The sequence below is a fragment of the Hylobates moloch genome, unplaced genomic scaffold (assembly GCF_009828535.3).
Source record: "Hylobates moloch isolate HMO894 unplaced genomic scaffold, HMol_V3 SCAFFOLD_4, whole genome shotgun sequence".
NCBI classification, from domain to species: Eukaryota; Metazoa; Chordata; class Mammalia; order Primates; family Hylobatidae; genus Hylobates; species Hylobates moloch.
Window position 1 is genome coordinate 38,501,331 of NW_026652279.1, and position 22,159 is coordinate 38,523,489.

At 37.5% G+C, this 22,159-nt stretch overlaps 1 protein-coding gene across 4 annotated transcripts in view; it reads right to left on the bottom strand.

The window, feature by feature from the left end:
- SEC22A (SEC22 homolog A, vesicle trafficking protein) overlaps positions 1–22,159 on the bottom strand; it is a 74,069-nt gene that overhangs the window by 33,000 nt on the left and 18,910 nt on the right. For all 4 annotated transcript variants that reach the window (XR_009213102.1, XM_032150005.2, XM_058437422.1 and 1 more), the window contains exons 3-4: positions 19,177–19,340; positions 17,604–17,798 (exon numbers count right to left, since the gene is read on the bottom strand). Coding sequence is in view for 3 of the 4 variants with exons in the window: in XM_032150005.2 (XP_032005896.1) it covers positions 17,604–17,798; positions 19,177–19,340 (359 nt within the window). In the remaining variant the exon portion in view is untranslated. The remainder of the gene's footprint in view (positions 1–17,603; positions 17,799–19,176; positions 19,341–22,159) is intronic.

Genomic DNA, 22,159 nt, shown 5'->3' on the forward strand with positions numbered 1-22,159 from the left:
AAAATATGCAAGTGTCAGAGAAACTGACAGAAGTGTTTCTATCAGTTTAAACCCTAAATTTAGGGTTTTGTGAAGTTTTTTTTTTTTTTTAAAGCACAACATAAAGGTAAAAAGACTAACAACACTAAATGTTGTTGAAGATGTGGAGTAATCAAAATGCTCATAAATTGCTTGTTGGGAAGGTAAAATCGAACAACTACTTCAGAAAACTGGCAGTTTCTTAAACAGGCAACCTTTTTACCTATCAATTCCACTCCTAATATTTACTCAAGGGAAATGAAAATACATGTCAACAAAAGGATGAATGTTCATAGTAGCTTTATGTACAATAACAAAAACTGAAACAAGTTTATGTCCATCAGCAAGAGAATAAACAAATTGTGGTACATTCATACAATGGAATACTGCTCAGGAATAAAAAGGAACAAATTACTGAGGCAGGCAACATGTATGTATGACATCATGCTGTGCAAAAGAAGCTGAACACAATAGTCACACAATATAGTCTTTTATATAAAGTTCTGGAACAAAACAAAGTTCAAGTGGAAAAAAACAAAAACAGTCGTTGTCTAGAGGATGGTGGAAATTGACTGAAAAGGGACACAAAGAAACTTTTTGGGGGAGATGGAAATGTCCTATATTCTGATAAGGGTGTTTATTAATCATGCCTTTTTATTCTGTATTTTTGATGCTTTGACCTCTTGGGCCTTGCTGACCATGGAAGAACCGCCTCTCCCAGGCATAGCTAATTCCTAGTGATAGCAAACAACTTGTCTGAGTCCACCCTTCATACGCATTCCAATCACTCCAGACTCACACTACCAACCAACTCCTCTACAAGGCTCTCACAGCCAGGGCCATTATTTCCCTATCCCAATCATCCCAGGGCCACGTGTCAGACAACTAGAGATAGAATCTATGCCCCAGAGTCCATTGAAATTATTCAAACTAGCCAATCTTAAAACCTCCTTACCCTGCCTCACCCATTCCTTACCACCAAAACCACAATAAGTTCTTGCCCACATTTTCCTCCTGCTCCCTCTGCCTCCTGACCCACATTGGTACATCCTTGTGTGCTCCCTTTAGGGATCAGTGAGTATAACAAACTATCTTTTCTATGACAGTCATCTCCTCCTCACCATACCTCAGTAATAATGAAACATATACTTTAAAACGGGGTGGACATAGCAAAGATTTGTGCATTTTAATATATGTAAATCTCCCTTAAACAAGAAAAACATATAGAAATAAATTACTGAGTAGATGAGTGCAGAGTAGGTAGAAGTACAGATGAAAAAAGAATGGCAAAATGTTGATATAGTTGTTACAGTTGGGTACATAAGAGTTAATTATACCATTCTGTTTATTTATACTATTCTGTTTACTTTGGAAATTTCCATAATAAACAGTTTTAAAAGAAGTAAAAGCAGAACACAGTACCCTTCATTTAATATTTTAACCCCATGAACAACATCTGTATACTTCAGAAAATAAGTATGGCAAGATAAAAACATTCATGCCAGACTGTGGGGAGAGGATCAAAAGATCAGAAAGAGAAAAAAGTCAAGAAATACAAAAAAGATACTGAGAGCAAGATACTGTAGCAGAGGGAGGAAAAACCTGAAAAATGATGTTTTATCAAGTAACTATTAACCAGATTCTAAAATAAACTGAATAGTTTTATTTAGAAGTTCCAAAACATAAAAATATATTTTAACTTGGGCACTATAGAAAATATTATTTAGGCTTGGTCTGAATTAAAAGTAAATTTAAAGTTATATTAAAATAAGTTCTAGGCTGGGCGCGGTGGTGCACGCCTGTAATCCCAGCACTTTGGGAGGCCAAACTGGGCAGATCACGAGGTCAGGAGTTCGAGGCCAGCCTGGCCAACAAGGTGAAACTCTGTCTCTACTAAAAATACAAAAATTAGCCACGCGTGGTGGCATGCACCTGTAATCCCAACTACTCGGGAGGCTGAGGCAGAAGAATTGCTTTAACCCAGGAGGTGGAGGTTGCAGTGGGCTGAGATTGCGCCACTGCACTCAAGCCTGCTGGGTGACAGAGCAAGACTCCATCTCAAAAATAAAAATAAAAATAAAGTAAGTTCTAGTTGTGAGTTACTTTTAAAACTTTTTTTTTTGAGACAGGGTCTCACTCTGTCACCCAGGCTGGAGTACAGTGGCATAATCAAGGCTCACTGCAGCCTCAACCTCCGAGGCTCACGCAATCCTCCTGCCTCAGCCGTTCTAGTAGCTGGGACTACAGTCACGTGCCACCATGCCTAGCTAATCTTTTAATTTTTTTTTTTTTGTAGAGACAGGGTCTCGCTTTGTTGTCCAGGCTGGTCTCAAACTCCTAGGCTCAAGCCATCCTCCCGCCTTGGCCTCCTCAAGTGCTGGGATTACAGGTGTGAACCACTGCATCTGGCCCGTCTTCCTTAAAACAATAACAAATACCAGACTCTCCCCATTTTCCAAGTGTCTAACGTTTGGTGATCCAGGATGCCACTACTGGCTACAGGTCAGGGTAGGGACTTATGGAAGTCAGGTGATACATGGAGTTTCTAACAGAGTCTACCTTCTGGTAAGTCAAATTGGACCCCCACCCCTAATTTAGGTTATATTCCTGAATCCTGAGTGTATATTAATGAACAGATATCTTTTGCAATATTGACTGCCAGACCCATGGAATTAGAACTATTAGAGAAGGAAGGGCCAAAGGAAGTTTTTGAGCTCCCCCAACCCAAATATCATCAAGGTAATTACAGAGATCACCATCCAAGGTGATTTTAAGGCCGCCATCCAAGCCTTAAAAGATATATAGGCAGCAATTACTATTATATTCCCATTTAACTGTCCAGTATAAATCTCCAAAATGGATGTGTCTTGGAGGATGACAGATTGTAGGTTTCAACTGCATGGGCTTTTCCAAATGCAGTCTTCTTACGGAACAAAGCAATTCATTCTCTGACCTGTAGGTACTAATTTGGTAACACATTTTTCTCTATCCTAATAAATAGAGAAAATCAGAAGCATTTTACTTTTACCTGATAAAGATATCAGTATATTTACCATATTTTCACAAGGTTATGTCAACTTTGTGCCCAAGATTAGCAGACAGCAAAGGCTGGCAAACTATGACCCACAGACTAAATTTAGCCCACCATCTATTTTTGTAAATAAAGTTTTATTGCAACACAGCCTCACTCATTCTTTTATATAACATCTATGGCTACTTTCATGTGTTATACCAGTAGAGGCCATATGACCTGCAAAACCTAGAGACTGAAAGTTTTCGCTGCTAATACCAGGATCAGGAAAAATACAAGGATATCTATTCTTGCCACTTCATTCTTTTTGTTCACTTCATTCATTTTGTAAAGCACAGAATTCTACGTTTGCAGTTATTTTCTTTCATCCTTTCAAAGTTATCGTTAAGTTGTCTTCTGGCTTTCATTGTTTCTATCAGATCGTGCGTCGTGTGCGTGTGTGTGTGTGTGTGTGTTTCTTATGGTCTGTGTTCATGTAGTGTAGTCTCTTAAGGTGCTTAATTATCTATGACTGTTTGCCAAACATTTTATTTTCAAAATCTTGTTGTAGACATAATTTGAAGCTTATGACACAATCTTCTTCCAAGAAAGATATTTGATTGCTTCTACCAGGAACTTTGGAGCATTAGCACTGTGGAATCACCTCACTCCAATTTTAGAGAACAATATGATTCAAAACTAAGTTCACCCCTATGACAAACCCACAGCCAATATCATATTGAATGGGCAAAAACTGGAAGCATTCCCTTTGAAAACTGGCACAAGACAGGGATGCCCTCTCTCACCACTCCTATTCAACATAGTGCTGGAAGTTCTGGCCAGGGCAATCAGGCAGGAGAAGGAAATAAAGGGTATTCAATTAGGAAAAGAGGAAGTCAAACTGTCCCTGTTTGCAGATGACATGATTGTATATCTAGAAATCCCCATAGTCTCAGCCCAAAATCTCCTTAAGCTGATTAGCAACTTCAGCAAAGTCTCAGGATACAAAATCAATGTACAAAAATCACAAGCATTCTTGTACACCAATCACAGACAAACAGAGAGCCAAATCATGAGTGAACTCCCATTCACAATTGCTTCAAAGAGAATAAAATACCTAGGAATCCAACTTACAAGGGATGTGAAGGACCTCTTCAAGGAGAACTACAAACCACTGCTCAATGAAATAAAAGAGGATACAAACAAATGGAAGAACATTCCATGCTCATGGGTTGGAAGAATCAATATCGTGAAAATGGCCATACCGCCCAAGGTAATTTGTAGATTAAATGCCATCCCCATCAAGTTACCAATGACTTTCTTCACAGAATTGGAAAAAACAACTTTAAAGTTCATATGGAACCAAAGAAGAGCCCGCATCGCCAAGTCAATCCTAAGCCAAAAGAACAAAGCTGGAGGCATCACGCTACCTGAATTCAAACTATACTACAAGACTACGGTAACCAAAACAGCATGGTACTGGTACCACAACAGGGACATAGATTAATGGAACAGAACAGAGCCCTTAAAAATAATGCCGCATATCTACAACTATCTGATCTTTGACAAACCTGACAAAAACAAGAAATGGGAAAAGGATTCCCTATTTAATAAATGGTGCTGGGAAAACTGGCTAGCCATATGTAGAAAGCTGAAACAGGATCCCTTCCTTACACCTTATACAAAAATTAATTCAAGATGGATTAAAGACTTACATGTTAGACCTAAAACCATAAAACCCCTAGAAGAAAACCTAGGCAATACCATTCAGGACATAGGCATGGGCAAGGACTTCATGTCTAAAACACCAAAAGCAATGGCAACAAAAGCCAAAATTGACAAATGGGATCTCATTAAACTAAAGAGCTTCTGCACAGCAAAAGAAACTACCATCAGAGTGAACAGGCAACCTACAAAATGGGAGAAAATTTTTGCAACCTACTCATCTGACAAAGGGCTAATATCCAGAATCGACAATGAACTCAAACAAATTTACAAGAAAAAAACAAACAACCCCATCAAAAAGTGGGCGAAGGACATGAACAGACACTTCTCAAAAGAAGACATTTATGCAGCCAAAAAACACATGAAAAAATGCTCATCATCACTGGCCATCAGAGAAATGCAAATCAAAACCACAATGAGATACCATCTCACACCAGTTAGAATGGCCATCATTAAAAAGTCAGGAAACAATAGGTGCTGGAGAGGATGTGGAGAAACAGGAACACTTTTACACTGTTGGTGGGACTGTAAACTAGTTCAACCATTGTGGAAGTCAATGTGGCGATTCCTCAGGGATCTAGAACTAGAAATACCATTTGACCCAGCCATCCCATTACTGGGTATATACCCAAAGGACTATAAATCATGCTGCTATAAAGACACATGCACACGTATGTTTATTGCGGCACTATTCACAATAGCAAAGACTTGGAACCAACCCAAATGTCCAACAATGATAGACTGGATTAAGAAAATGTGGCACATATACACCATGGAATATTATGCAGTCATAAAAAATGATGAGTTCATGTCCTTTGTAGGGACATGGATGAAACTGGAAACCATCATTCTCAGTAAACTATTGCAAGGACAAAAAACCAAACACCCCATGTTCTCACTCATAGGTGGGAGTTGAACAATGAGAACACATGGACACAGGAAGGGGAACATCACACTCCGGTGACTGTTGTGGGGTGGGGGGAGGGGGGAGGGACAGCATTAGGAGATATACCTAATGCTAAATGATGAGTTAATGGGTGCAGCACACCAACATGGCACATGGATACATATGTAACAAACCTGCACATTGTGCACATGTACCCTAAAACTTAAAGTATAATAATAATAAAAATAATAAAAAAATAAATTAACTGCACTAAATAATCAAAAAAACAAAACAAAACAAAACTAAGTTCACCCATATTCCTAGGGTGCAAAAATCTGAGGTAGTAAACCAAAGCTGGAGAGATGCTCATAAGATTCACCATCTTGGCAGACCCTGTTCTCTAATCCTGTCAACTGCTCTCTCCAAAATGGGTAAAAGCACCAAAGGAAAAAGTAGCTCTGAACACTGGGCTCATCTCCCTGGGCCTCCATCCTCCTCTGCATCCCACTAATTCTTAGTAATCTTGTTGGATCTCCAGAGATATCAGGAAGATTATATTTGATTACATTCTATATTAGATCAGACATATATATTCTATAGAATATATACATTTCATTCAGCTTTTCTACATGTACTCAGTGGGACTGGTGGTCTGAATTACCTACTCCATCACTACTAGAGCTGGAAGTCTTCAAAGTAATAATTGAATTTATTAGTGATTTTAAAAACTGAAATATAATCCACATTCAATAAAATTAATACTTTTAAAACACACAATTCAGGAGTGTTTCATATACTCACAGAGTTGTACAACAGTCATAAATACCTAATTCCATATTTTCATCACCCCCAAAAGAAACCTTATACCTATTAGTAGTCACTGCCTATTTCCCTCCATTCCGCTAGCTCCTGTCAATCGTTAATCTACTTCCTGTCTCTCTGGATTTGCCTATTCTGGACATTCCATATAAAAAGAATGATTAATATGTGACCTTCTTGTGATTGACTTCTTTCATTTAGCATAATGTTTTTAAGGTTCATAGATGTTGTTATATATATCAGTACTTTATTCCTTTTTATGGCTGAATAATAATGCACTATGTGGATATACTACATTTCATTTATCCATTCATCAGTCGATGGACAGTTGGGTGTCTACACTTTTTGGCTTTGAATAACGCTGCTATTCATGAATTATTTTGCATAATGCTACATTCATACACACATTTTTGTGTGAACATGTTTGCATTTCTCTGGGGTATACCTAAGAGTAGAATTCCTGGGCCATATGGTAACTCTTTTTAACTTTTTGAGGAACTTCCAAACTGTTTTCCAAAGTGACTGCATAATTTTACAACCCCACTGGCAAAGTATGCGGGTTCCAATTTCTCTGTATCCTCATCCACACTTGTTATTTCTATCTTTTTAATTTTAACCATCCTAATAGGTATGAAGTGGCATCTCCTTGTAATTTTGCTTTGTATTTCCCTAATGACTATGACGTTGAACATCTTTTCATGTGTTAATTGTCCAGTTATAGAACTTCTTTGCAAAAATGCCTAGTCAAATCCTTTCTCCATTTTTAAACTGGATTATGTCTTTTTATCGTTTAGTTGTTAAGAGTTAGTTACATATTCTAGATACTAGTTCCTCATCAGACATACGATTTACAAATGTTTTCTCCCATTCTGTTGGCTACCTTTTCATTTTCTTAATAGTGTCGTTTGAAAAACAAAGGTTTTAATTTTGAATTGGGTGAAGTAGTACATGCCTGTAATCCAGACTACTCTAGAGGCTCAGGTGGGAGGATTGTTTGAGCCCACGAGCGCGAGACCAGCCTGGGCAACACTGTAAGAACTTGTCTCCAAAAAAGTTTTTAGTTTTGCTGATGTCCACCTTATCTATTCTTATTCTTCTTCTTATTTTTTTTTTTTTGAGACAAGGTCTGGCTGTTGCCCAGACTGGAGTGCAGTGGCACGATCTCAGCTCACTGCAACCTCTGCCTCCTAGGCTCAAGCCGTCCTCCCACCTCAGCCTCCCGAGTAGCTGGGACTACAGGTGTGCACCACCACGCCTGTAATTTTTATATTTTTTGTAGAGACGAGGTTTCGCCATGTTGCCCAGGCTGGTCTCGAACTCATGGGCCCAAACGATCTGCCTGCCTTGGCTTCCGAAAGTGCTGGGATTACAGGTGTGAGACACTGTGCCTGGCCTATTTTTTCTTTTTTCATTGTGATTTTGGTGTTAAGTCTTAAAAACCTAATATAAGATTATACAAAGATTTATATGTATGTGTTCGCCTAAGAGTTTTCTAGTTTTGTTGTTAATTTTAAGTTTTTGATACACTTTAATTAATTTATATATTTTTTTGAGGTAGGGGTCCAACTTCATTCTTTTGCATGTGGATATCTAGTTGTCCTAGCACCATTTGTCAAAAAGACTATTCTTTCACCATTGTCTTGGCATCACTGTTGAAAATTAGTTAACCATAATGAGTTTACTTCTGTATTCTCAATTCTACTCCATTGATCTATGTATCTATCCTTAAACTAGAACCACACAGTCATGATAATTGTAGGTTGGTAGTAAGTTTGGAAGTGTGAGTCCTCCAACTTTGTACTTTTCCAAGATTTTCCAGGATTATTTTGGCTATGCTCCATCCCTTGCATTTCCATATGAATTTTAGGATCATCTTGTCAATTTCTACAAAAAAAGCCAGGATTTTTATAGAGAATGTGCTGAATCTCTCTATTAATTTGGGAAGTACAACCATGTAAACAATACTGTCTTTCAATCCATAAACATGAAACTATTTGTCATTAATTTAGGTCTTTTTAAATTTCTTTCAATTATGTTTTAAAGTTTTCAGTACATAGGGTTTTCTTAATTTCATTTTCAGATTGTTCATTGCTAGTGTATAGAATACAATTGTTTTTTATATTAATCTTGTATCCCGCAACCTCACTGAACTCATTTATCGGTTCTCATAGTTTTTCAGTGGATTCCTTAGAATGTTCTATATAAAATATTATGTCATATGTCAATAGAGTTATTTTATTTCTTCCTTTGCAATCTACATGCCTTTTTATTTATTGTCCTTGTCCAATGGCCTGCTGTGGCTTGAACTTCCAGTATAATGTTGAATAGAAGTAGTATAAGCAGACATCTTTGTCTTGTCCCTGGATCTTAGGAAAAAGCATCCTGTCTTTCACCATTAGATATAATGTTAGTTGTGGGTTTTCCATAAGCGACTTTTTCACCATTAGATATCATGTTAGTTGTGGGTTTTCCATAAGCGACTTTTATCAAGTTGAGGAACTTCCCTTCTATTCCTAGTTTGTTAAGTGTTTTTTTTTGTTTGTTTTTTGCCATGAAAGGTTGTTGAATTTTGTCAAATGCTTTTTCTGCATGTATTGAGATAATCATGTGTTTTTCATTTCTTATTCTATCAATATATTACATTAATTGATTTTTGGATGTTAAAGCAACCTTGCACACCTGGGATAAATCCCACTTGGTCAGGGTGTACAGTCATGCGTCCTTTAACAATGGGGATACATTCTGAACAATATGTCGTTAGGTGATATTGCTGTGCAAACATCATAGAGTGTACTTACACAAACCTAGATAGTATACCCTAATACATACCTAGGCTATATGGTATAGCTATGCTCCTGGGTTACAAATCTGTGCAGCATGTTATCATACTGGCTACTGTAGACTACTGTAACACAATGGTATTTGTGTATCTAAACATAGAAAAGGTGCAGTAAAAATACGCTATTATAATCTCTTGAAATCACCACCATATATTCAGTCTTTCGTTGACAAAATGTTATGTAGCACATAACTATAATTTTTTCTTTTAGAGACATGGTCTTGCTCTGTCACCGAGGCTGGAGTGCACTGGTGTTATCATTACTCACTGTAGCCTCAAACTCCTGGGCTCAAGTGATTCTCCCACCTCAGCCTCCTGAGTTGCTGGGACTACACATGCATACTACCACGCTAATTTTTAAAAATTTTTTGTAGAGATGGGGTCTGCCTGTGTTGTCCAGGCTGGGCTCAAACTCCTGGGCACAAGTGATCCTCCTGCCTCAGTCTCCCAAAGTGCTGGGATTATAGGCATGAACCACAGCGCCTGGCCTAATTTTTTAAATACATTGCTGGATTGGGTTTGCTTGTATTTTGTTGAGGACTTTTGTGTTCATATTCATAAGATATATTGGTCTGCATTTTACTTTCTTTGTGATGACTTTGCCTGGTTTTGGTATTAGGATGATACTGGCCTCACAGAATACGGAAGTATTTTTTGTAGAGACAGTGTTGCACCACATTGCCCAGGCTGGTCTTGAACTCCTGAGCTCAAGCCATCTACCTGCCTCGGCCTTCCAAAGTGGCGGGATTACAGGTGTGAGCCATAGCATCTGGCCCTTTATTGTTTTTTTTGGAACTGTTTGCAAATAACTGGTTATTAACTCTTTATTAACTGTTTGGTAAAAATCACCAGTAAATGTATCTGGGCCTGGAGTTTTCTTTGTGGGTAGTTTTTATTACTAATTGAATCTTTTTGCTTTTATAGATCTATTCAGATTATCTTCTTGCATCATTACCAGTAGTTTGTGTTTTTCTAGGAATTTATCCATTTCATCAAAGTTATTGAATTTAATGGGATACAGTTGTTTATAGTATTTCTTTATAATCCTTTTTATTTCTAGAAGGTCAGTAGAAATGCCCTCCTTTTCATTTCTATTTTCTTTTAGACAGAGCCTCGCTCTGTCGCCCAGGGTGGAGTGCAATGGTGTGATCTCAGCTCACTGCAACCTCCACCTCCCAGGTTTTAAGCAATTCTCGTGCCTCAGCCTCCTGAGCAGCTGGGATTACAGGCATGTGCCACCATGCCCAGCTAATTTTTTGTATTTTTAGTAGAAATGGGGTTTTGCTATGTTGGCCAGGCTAGTCTTGAACTCCTGGCCTCAAGTGATGCATCCACCTCGGCCTTCCAAAGTGTTGGGGTTGCAGGCATGAGCCACCATGCCTGGCCCCTTCATTTCTAATTTGAGTAATTATTTTCTGGGTCAATCTAGCTAAGGGTTTGTCAGTTTTTTCAAAGAACCAACTTTTGGTTTTGTTGATTTTTCTCTACTGTTCTCCTATCCTCTATTTCATTTGTTTCTGTTCTAATCGTTATTTCCTTCCTTCTGTTTGCTTTAGGTTTAATTTGCTTTTCTTTTTCCATTATCTTTAAGTGGAAAGTTGTCTTCAAATCTGGTTTTTGTTTTTTTAAACATAGGCATTTACAGCTATAAATTTTCCTCTAAATTTAGCTTTTGCTACTACATCCTGTAAGTTCTGGTATGCCAAGTCTTCATTTTCATTCATCTCAAAGTATGTACTTCCCTTTTGATTTATTCTCTGACCCATTCACTATTTAGGAATGTACTGTCTAACTTCCACATATTTGTGAGTTTCCCAAATTTCTTTCTGTTTTCACTTCTAATTTCACTCTAATGTGGCTGGAGAACATACTTTGTACTATTTCTATCCTTTTAAATTTATGAAGGTTTTGTTTTTCTTTTTGTTTTGTTTAGCTTAGCATAAGGTCTATCCTGGAGAATAGTTCACATGCACTTGAGAAGAACATAAATTCTGTTGTTAAATGGAGTATCCTAATAGATGTCTGTTATGTCTCACTGGCATATAGGTGGTGCAGGTGTTCAAGTCTTGTATTTTATATCTTCTGCCTAATTGTCCTATCCATTATTGAAAGTTGTGTATTTAAGTCTCCAACTATTATTGTTCAACTGTCTATTTCTGTATTCACTTCTGGCAGGTTTTACTTAATGTACTTTGGGGCTCTGTTGTTAAATGCATGTATGTTTACAGCTCTATCTTAATTGATTCACCCTTTCGTCATTATAAAATGTCATGCTTTACCTCTCATACCAATGTTTGTCGTAAAGTCCATCTTGTCTGATATTAGTATTGGTACTCCAGCTCTCTTTTGCTCTTCATGTATCTTTTTTTATCCTTTGGCTTTCTTGAGACAGAGTTTCTCTCTGACCAACCAGGCTGGAGTGCAGTGGCATGATCTCAGCTCACTGCAACCTCTGTCTCCCAGGTTCAAGCCATTCTCCTGCCTCAGCCTCCTGAGTAGCTGAGACTACAGGTGTGCGCCACCATGCCTGGCTAATTTTTTGTGTTTTTAGTAGAGACGGGGTTTCACTGTGTTAGCCAGGATGGTCTTGATCTCCTGACCTCGTGATCCACCCACCTCGGCCTCCCAAAGTGCTGGGATTACAGGCGTGTGCCACTGCGCCCAGCCAGACTTTCAATCTATTTGTATATCTGAATCTAAGGTATGTCTCCTGAAGACAGCAAATAGTTGCATCTTGCTTTATTTTTACTCCAATCTTACAATCTCCATCTTTTGATTGGATTATTTAATATATTAACACTTTCTAAATCCATTCATATATAATATTATTATTAATATAGATTTACATCTGCCATTTTTTTCCTTTTTCCTTTTTTCTTATCCATCTCATGCCTTTTTTGGCTCTATCCCTCCTTCACTTTTTTTTTTTTGCATTAAGTGAATATTTGGTAGTACGGTATTTTACTTTAATAATTTTTCACTACTTTTTATCTGCTTTGTGGTTGCTCTAAGCTTACCATGTACATCTTAACTGCAAGAATTTATACTAAATTCTAATGAGCCACAGAAACATTACTCCTATATAGCTCTATTCCCTTTATGTCCTTTTTATGGTATTGCTGTTATACGTATCAATAAACATCACAAACTCCATAATGCATTGTTATAAATTATGACCTTATATAATTTTATGTCTTCTAAAAATGCTAAGAAAGGATAGTAATTATATGTTTATAGCTCTTGTTAATATTTATCTTATCTTTCTGGCTTTCTTCATTAGTTCCTGTTGATTTGAATTATCATCTGGAGTAATTTCCTTAGCTCAGTACAACTTTACTACCACCCATGTCCTTTTTGCTGTATGGGAAAACATATTACATTTCTATATGTTATAGGCCCAAATGACATTATATATGCACTGTTTTATATGATCACTTTTTAAATCAGTTAAGAGTAGAGAGTAGAAGAAAAATGCATTAATGTATTTTTACGAGTCAGAGTCTTACTCTACTGCCCAAGCTGGAGGGCAGCCTACCTCGCTGCAACCTCAAATTCCTGGGCTCATGGGATCTTCCCACTTTGGCCTCCCAAAGTATTAGGATTACAGGCATGAGCCACCACACCTGGCCTTTACTGTCTTTTTTAATTACTTAATTACCTTTACCCTTGTTCTTTGCTTTTTTTCATATGGATTCAAATTATTTTCTAGGGTCACTTGTTTTCATCCTAAAGAATTTCCTTTATTATTGTTATTATTATTATTATTATTGAGATGAAGTCTTGCTCTGTTGCCCAGGCTGGAGCACAGTGGCGTGATCTCGGCTCATGGCAATCTCCACCTTCCGGGTTCAAGCAATTCTCCTGCCTCAGCCTCCCAAGTAGCTGGGATTACAGGCATGTGGCACCATGCCCAGCTAATTTTTGTATTTTTAGTAGAGACGGGGTTTCACCATGTTGGCCAGGCTGGTCTCGAACTCCTGACCTTGTGATCTGCCAGCCTCGGCCTCCCAAAGTGCTGGGATTACAGGCGTAAGCCACCATGTGCAGCCAAGAATTTCCTTTATTATTTCTTATAAGGTGATTCTGCTAGTAACAAATTCTCTTATCTTTCATTTATCTGTAAATGTCTTTACTTTGCCTTCTTTTTTTGAAAGATAACTTTGCTGGATATAAGATTCTTGGTTACTGGTAGTTTTTATTTTTTTTCTTTCAGCACTTTGTATGTCATTCCATTGCCTACTAGTCTCTATTGGTTCTGCTAAGAAGTCAGCTGTTAATCTTATTGAGGTTCACTGTAAGTGATGAGTTTTGGTTTCCTTTTAACTTTTTAGGTTCAGGGATAGATGTGCAGGTCTGTTCAGGTAAACTCATGTAAGTGACACGTTCTTTTTCTCTTGCTGATTTCAAGATTTTCTGCTTGTCTTTAGTTTTCAGCATTTTACTATGATTCATCTATTTGTGGATCTCTTTTGTGTATCTCATCTGGAGTTCACTGAGCTTCCTGGAAGAGCAGATTAATGTTCTTCAGTAAATCTGGGAACTTTTCAGCCATTATTTCCTCAAATATTTTTTCTGCTTTTTCACCCCCTTCTTCTTCGGTATCCTGTCACACCTATGTTAGCATGCCCCCTATTTTCCTGAGGTTCTGTTCATTTTTCGTCATTCTTTTTTCTGTTTTTTTGGATTAAATAATCTCTATCAATCTATCTTCAAATTGCTAACTCTTTTGCCAGTTCAAATTTATCGTTACGCCCTTCTAATGAATTTTTCAATTTAGTAATTTTACTTAATTCCAGAATTTCCACTGTTTTTTAAAAAAATTTCTCTTTATTGGTATTGTCTATTTGATGCAACATTATCATACCTCCCCCTTTACTCCTTTAATAGTTTCCTTTAGTTTTTGAATACGATTATAATGGCTACTTTGAAGGCTTTGTCTGTTAAATCTGACACCTGATTGCTCTCAGAGGCAGTTTCTGTTACCTACATTCTGCCCCTGCTCCCCTGCCCACAGTGCATAGGTCATATTTTCCTGTTTCTTTCTTTTTTTTTTTTTTTTTTTTTTTGAGACGGAGTTTCGCTCTCGTTGCCCAGGCTTAGAGTGCAATGGTGCAATCTCAGCTCACTGCAACCTCTGCCTTCTGGGTTCAAGTAATTCCCCTGCCTCAGCCTCTTGTGCAGCTGGGATTACAGGCATGTGCCACTATGCCCAGCTAATTTTTTTTTTTTAGTAGAAACGGGGTTTCTCCATGTTGGTCAGGCTGGTCTTGAACTCCCAACCCCAGGTGATCCACCCACCTCGGCCTTCCAAATGCTGGGATTATAGGTGTGAGCCTCCACACCTGGCCATATTTTCCTGTTTCTTTGCATGTCTTATAATTTACTGGAAATTGGACATTTTAGATAACATATTGTAACAATCTGGGTACTAGCCCACCCTCCCCCTACCACCCTTGACCAACTGGGCTTGTTATTGTTATCTGCTTGTTTACTGACTGACTGGATTATTTTAATGAAATTTGTTACCCTCTTCTCCCACATTTGTATGTGAAGTGTTGTATTCAGTCCAAATTTAGAGAGTATTAACAAACTAAAGCATGTCTAGAGGAAGCTTCTAGGATGGGGAGAACTTGAAATGCCATAAATGAAAAGGCTAAGTGAACTGGAGTTTTTTGTTTATTTGTTTGTTTGTTTTTGAAGGAGTCTCACTCTGTCGCCCAGGCTGGAGTGCAGTGGTGCGATCTCAGCTCACTGCAACCTCCGCCTCCTGGATTCAAGCAATTCTCTGTCTCAGTCTCCTGAGTAACTGGGATTACAGGCACCTGCACCACGCCCAGCTAATTTTTGTATTTTTAGTAGAGACAGGGTTTCACCATCTTGGCCAGGCTGGTCTTGAACTCCTGACCTCGTGATTCAAAAAGGTGCATGTTTGTTACAGTTTAATTGAAAATTTCGCCCTTTTGTCAATATACAATGATAAATGTGTTTGCCTTGTATTCTATAGTTGATATTGTCTTACATTTTTCTTTCTTTATTATACTTTAAGTTCTGGGACACATGTGCAGAACGAGCAGGTTTGTTGCATAGGTATACATGTGCCATGGTGGTTTGCCGCATCCGTCAACCCATCATCCATATTAGGTATTTCTCCTAATGCTATCCCTCCCCTTACCCCCCCATCCCTCGACAGGCCCCCGTGTGTGATGTTCCCCTCCCTGTGCCCGTGTGTTCTCATTGGTGAACTGGAGATATTTATATGAAGTAGACTAGTCTAAGAAGATGGAAAGGACACACAGTTGCTGACAACTGTTATTCTGGTTCTGCTGAAGGAAGGGAGAAACAGATCACAAAACAAACTGGTAGACACAGGGAAGTCGACTTTAGCTCAATTATATAAGGAAGACTTTTTTTTCCTAAAGCCTTACGTTGGAATAATTTTTGTAAACAAATAGTCGGACAATGGCATATGCTACCTTATAAAATAATGAGGTGTTCATTTTAAGCAAAAGTTTATATCCTTTCACAATTGTTGAAGATAGTATTCCTTCTTTGGGATGGGAGGTTTGAGCAGATGATCACTAAAGTATTTACACCTTCCGTGACAGTCAAGAACCCTGGCCTTGAATGTAGCCATTTTAACAAAATGCAAAGCACTTTACATGCCTATAAATATGCAGTACAAAGAACCTATTTTCCATTTCTAGAAAAATGTTTACAAAGAAACCTTAAATGTTTTCCTAGCCATATATGAAGATCAAATCAAAATGGATTAGACTTAAACCTAAGACCTTAAACCATGAAGCTACTAAAAGATAACATTGGGGAAACTCTCCAGGACATTGGCCTGGGCAAAGATCTCTTGAGTAATACCCCACAAGCACAGGCAACCAAGGCAAAAGTGGACAAATTGCATTATATTGAGTTTAAGAGCTTCTGCACAGCAAAGGAAACAACAAACAGAATGATAGAAAATATTTGCAAACTGACAAGGGAATGTGAATCCCTATATCCATCTGACAAGGGATTAATAACTAGAATATATAATGAGCTCAAACAACTCTATATGAAAAAATCTAATAAGCCAATTAAAAAATGGGCAAAAGATCTGAATAGACATTTCTCAAAAGAGACATACAAATGGTAAACAGGTATTTGAAAAGGCGCTCAACATCACCGATCATCAGAGAAATGCAAAACAAAACTACAATGACAAATCATCTCACCTCAGTTAAAATGGGTTTTATCCAAAAGACAGGCAATAATGAATGCTGGTGATGATGTGGAACAAAGGGAACACTGTTGGTGGGGATGTAAATTAGTACAACCACTATGGAGAACAGCAGTAGTTTTGTGGTTCCTCAAAAACTAAAAAGAGAACTATCATATAATCCAGCAATCCCACTGCTACGTATATACCCAAAAGAAAGGAAATCAGCATATCGAAGAGACATCTGCATTCTCATGCTTACTGCAGTATATTCACAACCGGTAAGACTTGGAAGCAACTTAAGTGCCCATCATCAGACAAATGGATAAACAAAATGTGGCACACATACACAACAGAGTATTATTCAGCCATAAAAAAAGAATGAGACCCTGTCATTTGCAACAGCATGGATGAACTGGAGGACGTTTTATTAACTGAAATAAACTAGGCACAGAAAGGAAAAGTTTACATATTCTCACTCATTTGTGGGAGCTAAAGTTTAAAACAACTGGACTCATGGAGATAAGAGAGTAGAATTTTGGTTCCCAGAGGATGGGAAGGTTAGTGGGGGTGGGAGAAAGGGGGATGGTTAATGGGTACATAATATAGCTAGCTAAAATGAATAAGATTTAGTACTTGATACCACAATAGGGTGACTATAGTCAACAACAATTTATTGTACATTTAAAAATAACAGAGTATAACTGACATGTTTATAACACAAAGAAATAATAAATGCTTGAGGTGATGAATACCCCATTTACCCTACTGTGATTATTACACATTGCATGCCTGTATCAAAATATCTCATGTACCCCATAAATATATTACACACCGAATATGTACCCATGAAAATTACTTTTTAATTTTAAATTTAAAAAAATGTTTTTCTAGCAAAGAGATCCTCTGAGGTTGCTATTTGAAATTATTTTCCTGTCTGGTAGCTTACTTTATAAATCACTGAAAGGATTGCTTTGAACTTCTATATTCTCTCATGTACTTGATTTAAAATATTAGAATAAAGTAATTCATTTTCAAGAGTTTCTCAGTTCTTCCCAAGGATTTTTTTAAAATAAAATAACTGAGATCCAGAACTCACCAGAAGAAATCTTACCAGCACCTTTACAGTCAACAGAAAATGCTGATGTGACTCCATTGGCTGACCCCAGTTCGCACATGGAAATTTGATAAGGAGGCCTCAGCTTGATTTCCGTCTGCATGTCAGAAAGATTTATCTTTGTTGAAAGAGACCTGGGATTATTATATCGCTGCTTGGTCCTCTGAATGAAGTTATCTATGTAAAATAAAAATAAATTTCCTTGCAGTCACTTGTCAATTAATCATTTACAGAATATGATGTTTACACATAGTAAATATTACAGGTAGTTTATTATTCAAAATTGTTCAATTCATCATGAAATAGTCCAATATTACTTGTGTTTAATGATTAATATATCATGGAATCATCAGTTTTACCCTCTAGAAATCAGTAATTTTAAATAAACTAAGGATTTAACACTACCTAAGTGTATTACATCCACTTCAAGAAATTACAAAAAAAAACCAGCTTTAACTTTAAACCAAAGTCTTGAATTTTTTTTTTTTTTTTTTGAGACAGGGTCTTGCTCTGTCACCTAGACTGGGGTACAGTGGTACAATCATAGCTCACTGTAACCTCGAACTCCTGTGCTCAAGTGATCCTTCTGCCTCAGTCTCCCAAGCAGCTAGGGCTACCGGTGTGAGCCACCATGCCCAGCTTATTTATTTTTTTTGTACAAACAAGGTCTCTCCATGTTGCCCAGGGTGGTCTCGAACTCCTGGCCTTAAGTGATCCTACTGCCTCGGCCTCCCAAAATGCTGGGATAAAAGGCATGAGCCACCACAACTGGCCCAAAGTCTTGATTTTTATAGAGATTCCTATCTCATGAAATATTAAATCTGTCAGATTTACAAGCTGCAATTACATAAGAACACACACTAGAAGTTGCATGTTTTCTTTTTATTGCTTACACCATTAGAATGTAGGTTTTAAAGAATAAATTTAATAAAACTAACATAAGACATTTCCTAAATATTTTCCAAGTGGAATTTTATTTTTACTATTTACAACATGGTTTTTTTTTTTTTTCCTTCTACATCAGAAGTTGAGCAAACTACTGCCCACAGGCCAAATCTAGCCTGCTGACTATTCTGTAAAGTTTTATTAGAATATAACTGCACTCATTTATGTACTGCCTATGGCTGCTTTCGAGCTACAATGGCAGGGCTAAATAGTTGTGACAGGGACTATATGATCCTTAAAGCCTAAAATATGTACTATCTGGTTCTTTCTAGCAAATGTTTGCCGTCCCCTATTCTACATGAAGCAGACTATAAAAGATTATTACAGAAACACAAAAGTCTGAATCTCTGGCTTATAAATTTCTCATTGAGAAGTTATCCTCTGGCATTAATTCTTTGGACCAATACTCACAATCCCCTTCACAGCTCAAACACAATTTTTTTTCTAATAAGCATCTAAGTAAAAAGTTACCATAATTTATAGATCATTTACCAAATTATTCTATCAAAAGCAAGATAGCAGAAGTCCCCCCTCCACCCAATATTAGATTTAAAATTGCTTATGATTGGATGCAGACAGAATAAAAAGGAAAAAAAAATCAGGCCCTTACCAAATTCAATGAAACAGTATGGTCTGACAGCAGTATTTGTCTTCATCATGTTATAAGTAGTAATGAACTCCTTCTGAAGCTCATCCAGGAAAGAGAAGGCGAGAACATTTGGGTAATTTTCAGTGCACAACATCATGTAGCTCACTCCCAGAGAGCTAATAAAACTATAGTGTAAAAAACATTGGTTTAAAAATTTCAAATTAAATCAAGGTAATTCACTGCTTCACAAGACTGGTTCTATACACCATAAACTGCTACTACAGTGGCAATGAAGATCTTAACATTTATTATATATTCTAGGAAAAAATTTAAAGGAACCAAAATATAGTACTATTTTAAGCTGTGGTTTAAAAACAGAAGACAAAAAATAGAATGTACTACAGAGGGACACACAATATGGTTCTAACATTTCGGTTATCACTTGGGGGTAAAAAGCAGGGGAATGGATATACAAATGTATTATAAGTATTACAGATAGCTTAAAGTCTAACCCTGCAATATGTTTTCCACTTTTGAGTCCAGAACCCTTTCAAGATTCTGATGACAGGAACACTCTCCCTAGAAAGATGCCAGAACACAGAAGATTGCACACAATTTCAAGGCGATCACTGCCCTCTTGAAGTCATCATTGACACGCCCCAGAATCAAATCCTCCACTTTACACAGTAATTAATTATGAACCATGGGGGGGAATTTATGAGTTTATATAAAAAACAAAAGGAGAAATGAGGGCTATGGCTTAAAGCAGAATGCTGAGTGTTGACTGGTAAACGTAGAGGAAGTGCTAGCAATGGAAAAATCAGCATTTTGCAACCAACATGGTAAAGACTGGATCAGGCAAGGACAATCATGGATGTTAAATCTAGGGGGAAATTTTTACGGATTAGTATATTTGCATGGTTTTAAAATGTCTTTCCATGGATTGTTTCTTAGTTGCAAGGGGAAAATATTATACAGTGGAAACTAGACAACTCCTTCACCAAGTACTCTCTAACATCATTAATGTTAGATGGACATTGTGTGTCTCCAGATGTTATATCCTGAGAAAGACACATCAGCTATATAATATTCTGAGAATGCATACTTTGAATTTAATCATAAGAAAACACCAAAATGATCAACATTCTATTTTTAAAAAGGAAAAAGTGTATTATTTAAAAATGCCAGGGTTGTAAAAAAGAAATAAAGGATGTGGAAATGTTGCCAATCAGAAGAAGCTAAAGGGGCCGGGCGTGGTGGGGGCCTGTAATCCCAGCACTTTGGGAGGCCGAGATGGGCGATCACCTGAGATCAGGAGCTTGAGACCAGCCTGGCCAAACATGGTGAAACCCCGTCTCTACTAAAAATACAAAAATTAACCAGGCATGGTGGTGCACGCCTGTAATCCCAGCTATTCAGGAGGCTGAGGCAGGAGAATCATTTGAACCCAGGAGGCGGAGGTTGCAGAGAGCTGAGATTGCGCCATTGCACTCCAGCCTGGGTGACAAGAGAGAGACTCAGTCTAAAAAAAAAGAAGCTAAAGAGATATGACAACTAAATACAATACCTAACACTAGTCCAAATCCTGTGCCAAAAAGCAATAAAAAAAAATGCTATAAAGCATATTCCTGGGTCAACTGACAAAAAAGTAAAGTTGGCAGTAGAGTAGATAAAGTATGGTATGAACATTAAATTTACTGAGGCTGATATGTGTACTGTGGTTAAATAAGAGAATATCCCTAATTTAAGGAAAATATACTCTGAAGTAGTTATGAAGAAAGGGGCATGGTATTTATAAGTTTCTCTCAAATGGTTCAGGAAAAAAAAATAAATCAGATAGTTAAGTAGGTAGGTAGATAAAATGAGAAGACAAATGTGGTAAAATGTTGACCAAAGGTGACTATGGGAACAGGTGTTATTTGAACTTTTCTTATTCATACAACTTTTCTGTAAGCTTGAAATTACTTCTAAGTAACAAATTTACAAATTAAAAATGAAAAAATAAGCACTGAAACATAAAAATCAACCATATTCTATTGGAAAAAAAGCTTTCTAGAATCTAGTATATACCTCGCTATAATAGAGCACAAAACACAAAGTAACCCTTTTTAATGAGTCGCCTAAACATCATTGCATAGCACTGTCAATATAGCTGGTCTAGATCAGGGGCAGTAAACAGCATGCAGGATGTAATTCACCACTCCTATGCTGGACTCTGCTAATCTACACAGTAATTTATTTATTTATTTATTTATTTTTTTGGGATGGAATCTTGCTTTGTCGCCCAGGCTGGAGTGCAGTGGCACAATCTCGGCTCACTGTAACCTCCGCCTCCCGGGTTCAAGCGATTCTCCTGTCTCAGCCTCCCGAGTAGCTGGGATTACAGGCACACACCACCACACCTGGTTAATTTTTGTATTTTTAGTAGAGATGGGGTTTTACCATGTTGGCCAGGGTGGTCTCAAACTCCTGACCTCAAGTGATCTGCCCACCTTGGCCTCCCAAAGTGGTGGGATTACAGGTCTAAGTCACCACACCCGGCCTACACAGTAATCTTTACTGTAAAACTCTGATCCATACTAGTCACCTTACTATTTTCTTTCTCAAATAACATAGAAGCAGAATTTATTAATGTTTAGACTAAGTATGTTCACAGGATTCAAATTTAACAAGAATGAAAAATAAAAGGGTATACTGCACTTAAAGTGTCTTATCACTCTTGCCCAGATACCCAGTTCTCCTTCCCTTGGGCAATTCATGTTAGTAATAATTTCTTATGTATCCTTCCTGTGAGAGCTTTTGTGTAAGCAAGTAAATATGTGTGTGAATATATACATGTGACATATATATATATATGAGTCCTTTTATAAAGACCATCCTAGGCAGCCAAATGGGCTTGGCACCTACTAGTCATCTATTACTAGTGGTAGGGGATATACTAGTGGTATGGGATATACCAGTGGTGAAATAGTGCTGATCTTATGGTTCTAGAGTAACCTGGTTG